At 40.4% G+C, this 10,653-nt stretch overlaps 1 protein-coding gene across 1 annotated transcript in view; it reads left to right on the plus strand.

Moving 5' to 3' along the window:
• The window catches only part of MILR1 (mast cell immunoglobulin like receptor 1), a 204,818-nt gene extending 194,414 nt beyond the window's left edge, over positions 1–10,404 (plus strand). The window contains exon 12 of the mRNA XM_085617242.1: positions 9,558–10,404. Coding sequence (XP_085473368.1) covers positions 9,558–9,568 — 11 coding nt within the window. The 3' untranslated portion in view covers positions 9,569–10,404. The remainder of the gene's footprint in view (positions 1–9,557) is intronic.
• The last annotated feature ends 249 nt before the right edge of the window (positions 10,405–10,653 follow it).

The following is a 10,653-nucleotide window of genomic DNA, read 5'->3' on the forward strand; positions in this document are numbered from 1 at the left end:
GAATGTTGGAGATGGGAAGGAAGTTGTTGAGATCAGATCTGTCCACGTCAGTTTTTTTTTTAGAGCTGCTTTTAGACATTCGGGGATCTTCCCTTGAGATAAAGAGGCGTTGACAATTTTAGTCCAGAGGGGTATGAGGGCCTCCTTGATTTCTTTGAAGACAGATGGTGGCAGTGGGTCGCTAAAGTGATTAGAGGGGTTAATGCAAAGAAGGGTATAGATGTCATTTTCACTAAGAGGCCAGAAGGAGTTCCAAGTGGCCCTGTTCTTAGTGCTAATACTGAGAGGCTTTTGACTCGCAGCGAGGACAGGATGAGCCGTACTCTCAAGTGATGTAAGAAGGGCCCTCTTAGCTTCAAGGTCGACTGATGGATTTAGTTTTCTCCATAAAGAAGATGGCCAGATCAGTGCAGGAAGGTGAATGGACTGCTGAGTCGAGGTGATTGGGAGCTAGCACTGATTGTTGTTTGACAATATCAAAAAGTTTTTGGGGGCAATTAGAGGCTTGTCTAAGTTGGGCTCTGAAGTAATCGGCCTTAATCGTCCTGATTTTTTTAATTATATGAGCTCCTAACCAATCTGAGGGCTTTTAACTGATACATGGATGGTTTTGATATCTATAGACGTTCAGCTGCCCTTAAGTTGCGGCGATCAGAGTTTAGGTTGTCATTGAACCATGGTTTGGAGACGGCATTTTTTGTTGTAGCGGTGCTATTGAGTCCATGATATCAGAGATAGTAGAGTTGTAGAAGTCCGTGAGATCATGAACATCAGTCAAGTCATCTTGGAGAGACAAGGTATTTTTACAATCGGTAGCTAGACAGTCCATGTTGATTTTCCTGAGATCCCTTTTCCACTGTTTAATTTTCTTGGGTTGGATCATTTTCGGCATCACGTCCCTATTGATAAGGAAGAAGATGCTTTAGTGGTCGGACCAATCGCAAGGAGTGATCTCTTCCAATGTGATGGCATTACCTCTGGAAATAATGAGGTTCAGAATTTCTTCTTTGTTGTGAGTTGGCCGGTCACAGTATTGTGTAAGGTCCATCTATGGTAGGAAGGCATTGAGACAGCTCACCGCTTGGTCATTGGGTTTAGACCAATGAAGGTTGAAGTCACCAAGGTAGATTTGGGATATTGAGTGGTCATCGTTGGAGGAAATGATTCCCATTAGTTGTTTGATGAAGAGTAAGTTATCGCCAGGAGGGTGGTAGATAGTATGAAGTTTGCATACAGGGAGGTGGTTACTAGAGATGTTGAGGCAAAGGTATTCAACAACGGATGAGGTGGAAGTCATCATGTGAGAGACCGATAGTGTGTTCGGGTGTATACAAGCTAATCCCCAGCCCTGTTTCGTGGTTCTGTCTATACGGATTATGTCATGAGTAGGGGGGTACTAGGTCTAATATGGGGGTGGAGGAAGGGTTTAGCCAGGTTTCCATGAGGATTATGATATCTAGCTCATTGTTTTGGATGAGATTGAATATCTGCAGCATGTGTTTTTTTGCTGATTTGCAATTGAGTAGTGCACATTTCTACTGAATAGGCGTGTGAGATGTAGGGGTCTGGGTAATGCTCACTTGCTTGAGATTGTCACTATTTAAGACGCTGTGGTTGTTAGAGGGTTCCCTGTTTGGGTTGGCTAGAATGGGTTGAATTTGGGCCATACGGACCTTGTCAGAATCTAGAGTGATCGAGTAGGAGAGGAGTAGATACTCAATATCATTGGCCGCAAGTTCGACCATCGTTCTTCTAGGACGGGAGGGGGCGGTAGGGAGAGGTAGTGTTTTAGTGATAGGGAGGGAGGAGTGCTGGTCTAGGCCATTGGATACAGTGGTAGGGACTGTATGCGGTTTTCCTAGGGAGCTTAGAGAGCTAAGCAAGGGCAGGTGGTCGGGTGAGAGGGCTATCAGTTCGTGGAATTCGTGAATAAGTAGGTTCACTTGCAGAGATAGCTTGTCCAGACCCTCTACCAAGTCTGAGTGTTGGTCCAAGGATAAGAGCTGAGGGGAGGGTACCAAGGGAGTGGTGGGACCTCGAGTGGTATCTGGATGAGGTAACAAGGGAGTGCTAAGGTCTTGGGGCGGGGATGTGTTTTTAAGATCATATGGGAACCCGGCTCGATTGGGAGGAGTGGCAGGGGGGAAGGTTGGTAGAGGGCCGGTTGTGGGTTGTAATGTAGGTGCACAATGTGTTAGGATGAGGGGTTATCGTTGGTACCAGTCTTGTGTGCTCCATCTGTAGGGACGGATTAGCAAGTGCGTCCCTGGATGAGAGTATCGGCGGGGAGGGGGTATGTCTTCAACTGGTATCGCAATGTGCATAATTCTGCTCATGTGTTCTGTTCAATATGAAGGCGACTTGGGCCATGTGGATGATCTGCTGGATTGATCTCAGCGCCCTAACAGCAATAATAATAGTCAACATTTTAAAAACAATGTTTAACGAGGAAATCTAGAGGTAGAAAGAATGTTCGGGGTGTATTGTTTCATTGTGTTTGGGTGCTCACCCTAAGAAATCACATTGTTGTACAATCTAGTAAGTTCTGGGACAAGGATGCATTATTTATTTATCCAGGAAGACATCAGGCCCTAGGGCGTTGTTGTTTTTCAGGGTCCAAATTGTTGACATTAATTCTTCTTTTGTGGTGGATTCTGACACTGCATATGCTTCTTGGTGAGACAGCCTCTGCAGATCGAAGTTTTGGAAGTGTGCATCTAGCTGGCCGTGGGTTGGTAAGCATTCCAATCTGTGTGGGTTTTTGTAGTAGTTGTGGAATGTTCTGTTTCTGGTCATTTGGTCCTTCGTATTGTCAATTATGCTGAGAATGTGCTCTGATAAATGCTTCTGCCTTGTAACGTGCGCCAGAAGTCTCCAAAATCTGCAACCTGCCCTTTTATGCAGTAATATTGTTTTTCTCTGTAATGAGTATTTGGCTTTATTGAGCTTCTGGAGACTGTCTTGGTTCAGGAGCTTGAAGTATACTTGTTCTAATTTCTTTTTGTCCTGCATTTCTCCAAAGAGGCGGTTATCAGTGTTCTTCTGGTGTGAGCCATTTCGTATCATTAGTTCCCTTACCATAAATTTAGAGATATCCCACACAATTGTTGAGAAAACCTCCACCATCCTGTTAAGTTCAAAATATTCCTTGACCTTCCTTTTCATTTCCTTCAGTTCTTCCGGGCATTAGAAAGAAGTAATGTACTTCCAAAAGGCTGAAGTGTTCAGGTTGGTCTCTACCAAATGAACAACCACTATAAGTGGGCACTGAGACAGTGCTTTGTATGGACAGAGGAGGACAGTATTGAGTCTACTACAGAGAATGTTTTGTGTCCTGGAGAGTAGAAAGTGAAGTCCCTTGTAATGGAATTAAGATGTCTAGCAAGCCTCTCTCTTGCATCAGCCTCAATAAAGATTGCCTGTTTGGAGTGGCTCCTGTGGCAGTTCAATTCGATTGATCCAGTGTTGGGTCAGGCACCTTGTATTGGTCTCTGCCACCCACCAGTTTTCTAGTGGTTCTTGCCAGGGCCCAGTTTAGATCGTTGAAAAAGAAGGGATCTAGATAAGCGCCCTTTGCTGATGCAAACAAAATCTCCTTACCCCCAAATGACCCCTTAACTATCATGCATCTGCCAAGCACCTTTGTCATGGTTTGTTGCAGTTGAAACCGCACATGATCTTTTTACTAAGATCTCTACTCTCCTCACTTTAGTACAAGATGCACTATAATATATTTTACCTCACAACCTCTTTCCCAATTTGTTTGTGTTTTCTTCAGTGGAGAGGTACGTTTCTTGGAAGAGACCTAAAAAAATCTTTTCTTGCAGAATGACAAAACATTTTGTCTTTTTTTTCGATGGTTAGCTTCATTTATATTTCAGGAAATCATTTTTATTTGGAGAGTGTTCACCATCTTAGAAATGTTGCCCTATACATGGCTTGAATTTCTATTAAGCATTTGCTGCTCTTATCTCGCCAGTCTCTTTGGTTTATTAGGAGTAAAATCTTTTGTATCTTGTGCTACAAACCTTTTATAGCTGTTTTTCTGAAACTGCTCTGGTGGAGATCTGGATTTGCTCCTACCAAACTGGTGATTGAAGATTGCTTTTACTTCTTTAGGATTGGATGGATCATAAGGATTTGTCTTTACGCTGAAACTGTTCGAGACCAGAGCGAACCCCAAAGAATATCCGATGTTTTTCTTGCAGTAATTTATTTGCACCTGCACCGCATCTCATCTTTTTTAGCGTTCTAAGTACTAGGTCTTGGAGGACATATATTGTATGTCCCCCGCATGGTGTCTGTGTCTACTCTCTGGCCAGCTGTAATATATTTTTGCATACAGTGTACTGAAGGAAGTGAACCCTGATTAGCCTTGGTGGTCTTCCTTCATTTGTATGCAGTCTCAAGGCATAATGTGCTCTGTCAACCTCTGATGGTCTTTGATCTAGAGTTGTAGCGATGAATCCAGGAGTAATGTACATTTTTTAATTTTTTTATTGTATTTTTGACTGATAACACTCAGTGACATACATTGCTTCACGCCTAAAACCCTGAGGCCGGCTTACATAGCTGCACAAGAAATTCTGCATCACATCTTATCCCACATCCCTGAGGCCGGGCATCGATGCGCGCCAAACACACCCTGCATGAAGTTCAACAGATATTGCAGCTTTGTACATCAGTTCTATAGCAAATTTCCTCACTGGAAAATCACAGTTTTCTTATTTAACGTAACTGTAAAAAGAAAAGGGAAAAAGGGAAAAAAAAATAGCTCCCCCCCCTCCCCCACCCAAACCAATAAAGGTATCTAGTCACTAATCCTCCCATAATTCCTACTCTAATATGCTACCTAGCTATAAGATCAGTTCCCTGAGGCCACCCCATCTCCGAGGAGTGATGTACATTTACCCCTGCTTCCAAGCCTTCTGGGACTCAAAGTCTTCAACCCAGTCAGGCATGGCTGCTGTGTCTAACAGGTTTGGTAGCCTTTTCCTGTGCCTTGACTGTCTTCAACTTGCGAGATTCTATCTTTTGCTTCTTCCATACAGTACAGTACCTGCTATATATCAAAGCCTCCTTCATTTAATCTTTTGTCATATGTTATGGTTTGGAGGTTCTTGTGGGTTTCAGACCATGCTGTGCCTCTATTTATTCATGTGACAAGTCTTTGGATCTTTGTTGTTTACAGAGTGAAGGGCCACTTTTCTTTCAGCACAATCGAAAACTCCTATTTTCTGACATATTGGAGAACAGGGATCTCCAACCTTTTCTGTAATAAGGGCTACTTATGTTCAATGAAAATCATCCTGGACTATTAAGATTATTGGAGTTTAATAGTGACCACATAAGACAAAATGACATTAGTAGCCAGCATATGCAAGATTATCAGTAATGATCTCCTCAGTGAATCAGTAACGATTGCCACCCTCTATATGGGTACTAGATAATAGGCATTGCAAAAATGTCCCGGCACCAAGTTGATAAAATTAGAAATAAAACTCCACAATAACACATGATGTATCACACAAATAACATCTTTAAATATATTTTGCAAATTCAGCTATTTTTCTTCAAACATCAAACACATTTTGACTCGAATACACAATTTTTCAATTTTGGTAAACAAATTAATTCCAACATATAGAAGCTTCTAATTTATTCGGGTGGGCCACAAACAGGAGAGCTACTTACAGGTAGCTGGTAGTTTACAAGGTAATAGTTGAAGGAGTCTGGTATAGAGTGTAAGATGGCGGAATCACCTGTGCATGGCAGGACACAGGCTTCACAGAATAATACTTCCAGCACTCCACCGTCAGCACTTTTATGTGACCCTTATTCATTTTGTATGCTTTATAACGGGGTTAGAGGCACTCAAGCTTCCAGTTCCTCACCACTTAGAGTCACTGTCTTCTAATTAACAATCCTATTCTGGTTGACTGATCATATCACCCATAAATTCAATTTTCCTTTCCAGTGGCCTTCTCTAAAAACACCAATAAAATACAACTAGAAAGACATGAAACATGAGTTCAGAAGATCAAGAATACAAATCTAAACCTTGGCTCATTTTTTTTAACCAGTAATCCTGCCATCCCAATGATCATAATTTAAATGAAGTGACTACCAACCACAATGAAATCATCAGTGAAATGATATGTGATTTCACATCCTGTTGATGGGGAAAAGAATACATATATCAAATCCAGTCCTCCATATGACAATGAACTTAATGAAGAGAAGAGAAACCTTAAATTGACTGAACATTCCTGTTGCCAAAACACTTCTCAAGTGACTATAGAAACCTCTGCACTGCCATAAGATTGTACAAAAACATATCTTCAAAGCCAAATCCACTTGTATCAAATACAAAATTGATGTGTCCAAAAACATCCTAAGAAACTATTTGATAGGTTCAAATCAGTCACCAACTACCTCCAAACTCACTTTCATTGTAGACGAACCCAAAAAGAACTGCGAGGACATTTTCTAGATTTTTTGATACCAAGTCAAAAAGACTTAAGTGTTACTTTGTTACCTTTCTACATTCACCTCTTGCCCGTGGAGAAAATCAACTATTTAATAAAGCCACTCAGACTGAATTTATTGAAATTATCTCTATATTCAAGCCCTCTATTTCACATATCAATTACGGGTTAACTTAGGTAAAGGTCTGTGTGCACACTCTAAGAAGCATAGTTTTCAAACTGCCTAAAAGTTGGACTAGTGTCTCCCCTTTTCCAAATCCATCTGCAGGCGTGAATATTCTTAATCACTTCTGTCCAATTTCTAGTCTGTATATCCCCGCCAAAATCCTGAAAGGTGCATTAATAATCAAATTAAACATTTTGGCAACAGCAATAATCTTCTTGCCGATCTGTACCCCGGTTTCAGAGTAGTAAGAAGCACTAAAGCAGCCATCTTACAAATCATTCATGATACATGGTGCATCGTTGAACATGACATTGTAATTTAAGTTTTGTGTCACGATCATAGGCCCATTTACTTTGCTGCCCTGCTGTACACTAGAAGTGGACAGAAAGGATTTTTTTTGTAAAATATAGGGTCAGAGGAAGAATTAGAAGAGGCATTATAACATGTAACACATATACACACCAGTCTACAGGTTGTGGCACAGAGCAGGCTTCAAAATAATTTAAGTTCCAAACCTTAACTTGCTCTCATTCAGTTATATAAACAAAGGCAGAGTTTGAATCATCACTGTGTCTGCAGTGCTCTGTGACAAGGAAATTGATGAGTCATCTTCCAAGGAGATATAATACATAACTTGTCACTTCTGCCACTTCAGGATAGTTGAGCAGCACGGAGAAAAACATTTCTTGGTTCCCATACACTCACAAGTTACTGAAGTCGGTTGCTGTGTTCCGGATTTATTTTTCTTCAAGAAGGTGAAACCATTTCATTTTGTTAAACTGTTTTTCTGATCAGAAAGAAGAATTTTGTTCTTAGAACGCTAGAGGAACTCGAGAAAGGCTGTAAAAAACGTTGTTTATACAGAGCTAAATTAGCTCTGAGGCAAATTGGCGAACATTTCTTTTCTTATTTGGACTCCTTATTTTTACAAAGATTAACTCTTTGTTACCATTGAAGGTTTTGTTTGTTTCTGCTACTACTCCTGTGTGCTAGGTTAGTATTTATTTTAACATGTTATACATTCATTTTTAAACTTAATGTAGTGTGCATTTACAAAGCCTTAACATTTGTTATTTACCTTTTAGGAGCATTATTTCAAATACATCAGATGTCAGAGAAACCCAGGCTTAACTAGATAAAATATTCGGACTGGTATTCAAATAGGGCCCAATTATTATAAACGTTATTTGAATATTTAATCTGATTCTAATTAGAAAGCTTATGATATTTTCAGTATATGGTTCAACTTCCAAGATGGTTGTCAATGAGATGTCCTGTAGGAGCTACAATTGGCAGGACATCAGAAACCACTTACCTGCCAGTACGTGTTTCCATTCCCCTTTCCCCCTGGGTGTACTTTAGTTCATTTGTGTATAGTAGTGTACTACTGGAGACTCTGGTAGGAGAGTGGGGCTGGTTACGCTTTTACCATGATACTCTGCATAGGTGAATCAAGTGAGAACCGTGACACTTTGAGACCACGTAGGTTTCAGACACACGGTTCTGAAATGATTTTAACTCTACCTACTAATCAGTTGCAACAGATCCAAATAGGTAGGTACTTCTATAATAGTCCTTGATTCTTCAACATCTGATTTGAAGCCCTGGAAGATATCATTCAACTGTATGGCATCTTCAGAACAATACAATACACTTGGGTTAATCGTCAAAGCATGGTAAGTTACTATGAACCAATTTTCATATGACGGACCTAAATCATCAAAGCTACTGCTTGTTTTCCAAGTTTGTAACGCACTTTGAATAGTTTTACAGGTAACATTCAAACTACTACATCTGTTTATTAACACAGTCAATTTGTTGTGCAGTTTTTACTTCAAGTATTTTGTTGTATTGGTCATTTGTAATGATCAGACAAATGACAGGTAACATGCTTCTAAGAGCGGGAAACAACAAAGAGGCTGCAACAATTTCAGAAGGAGGATACAGTGCCACAGTGTGCAATCATCAAAATGTATCTGTCTTAAAATTCAGAATGACAAATGAAAGTAGCACAATATAAAATGTTAATCGGAAATAACCACTAACGGAAAGAGAAAAGAACATGTTAAAGTAAAGCTTTGGAGAAGGGTCAACTGAAGTCAACATGTTGTTTATGCTGGCTACATAAGAAGGAATTTTAGGTTCTGATTAAAGCTGTTGAACCTTTTGTTTGGTCTTCAGGGTCCAGCTGTGGAGTCATTTGTGGATACACACCCCACATGCACATTGGACGAAAACATTCAACCTAGATGCAATGTTAGGAGTCGACTGGGGGGTCATCCATGGAGACTGGCAATGCAAAATTTGGTGCAAACTGTCTGTATTTGATACTCGGGGATAAAGTGTTAAAACCGGCCAGTGTAAATTTGGACAGGAAATAGCATATCAGAGAAATAAGTGGAACCTAAGCATGGGAGCAGGGCAAACACAACATAATGTCAAGGAAACAGATTTCCAGCAAAATGTTGGCTGTAGTCATCAGGGTGGGTGGCAGGGCTGTGAACTATGAAAGAGAGGTGGGTAATCACCTTAATAAAATGTGGAGCTGATTTATCAGCGATAAAAAAGGCATGCTTTGATAAAATAGACACTTATGCATGAAAAACAGCATCAATTCATAACAAATTTGACCACATGAAAAAGAAACTCAAAATCATTAGGCACCTTTTGATATAGCAATGTGCATCTTCAAAAATGGGGTAATTATGGTGTTTTCATTCCAGAGATTTTTTATTTTTTTAATAAATCTACTAGATATTCTGCTCATATTAAAATTTTATAATGATTACAGGATAGGAGTTTGTTATTATGATACTGATATTTGATACTGAATCTATCATATGTTGCTTACTTCTGCCCATAATTCCATGTGGTCCTCACTATAGTTCTCTTTTACGTAACAGGATTCCAATGAATGGCAAGATGAAGTACGAGTTGAAGCCTACATTGACTTCTCTTTTGAATGGTGCAGATATATATCAAACAAGTAGAAAGAATTTTGAACTACATTAATAACAAATTATCTCAGAGTTATTTTATTTACCTACATTTCCAGTTCTGAACTGGCAAGTCTTTTAAAACTAATTGTACATGAAACCAAAGACACTTGAAATCTCATTAACATTTGTACATTATGATGATGAATCATTGTGAACAAGAAGTTGTGCATCATTCCCAACAATGGGTGTCATCCTAACTATTTGTATAACAGTCTTACTAGCATTAACTGTGAGTCGGTGGTCTAAGATCATGCCTTACCTGGATCTGGTGATGCCTGGAAAGGAAGGTAAAGACGACCTTCTTCAGACATCATTATGCAGACTTCCCGAGAAAACGAGGGACTTGGAAAGTGAGACCCGGGAAAGGTGCCAAAAGGAATATGAGTCACACAAAGGCTTCAAGAAGATTGAAGGAGAGAAGGCAGGGAGAACCCAGCACCCACGAATGCAAAAACCAACAGCTAAAAAAAACCCCTTTCAACGACATTGGCAAAAAACAAGTAGTCTCAATAAGGAATGCTAGCACGACGAAGATGGCTCACTCGAAGAGTTGCGATGCACCCCTCAGCAAGGTTAATTGCTTTTTATAGGCAACTACTTACAACACAACCTGCGAAAATCTGCGGGTTAAAATTGGCTAAGATGGGGCGTGTGGGGGATTTGGTGATGCCATTCTAACGTGGCCCACAGGACATGGGTTAAAACGCTCTAGACCACCTCAACATAATCCATTAAACTCCTCAACATGGACAAACACAAAATGTATTTTAGTTTTTACCATCCAGCATGTAATAAGACAAGCAACAACCCCCAGGAAACTGGATAGGAAAGCACAACGTGGAACCTGAGAAACTGTGACAAGGCCTGGGCAGCGAGGGGAAATAGGCCCTGGCACAGAGGAGAAACAACTAGGAGCAAGCCTGGCTGCTGGGGAGCTGTGAAGGGGTTGTGCTTTTTTGGGTTGGTGCTGGCGGACACTGATGCTTTGCTCTGTCAGTTC

Source organism: Triturus cristatus, chromosome 7, assembly GCF_964204655.1.
Source record: "Triturus cristatus chromosome 7, aTriCri1.1, whole genome shotgun sequence".
Lineage (NCBI taxonomy): Eukaryota > Metazoa > Chordata > Amphibia > Caudata > Salamandridae > Triturus > Triturus cristatus.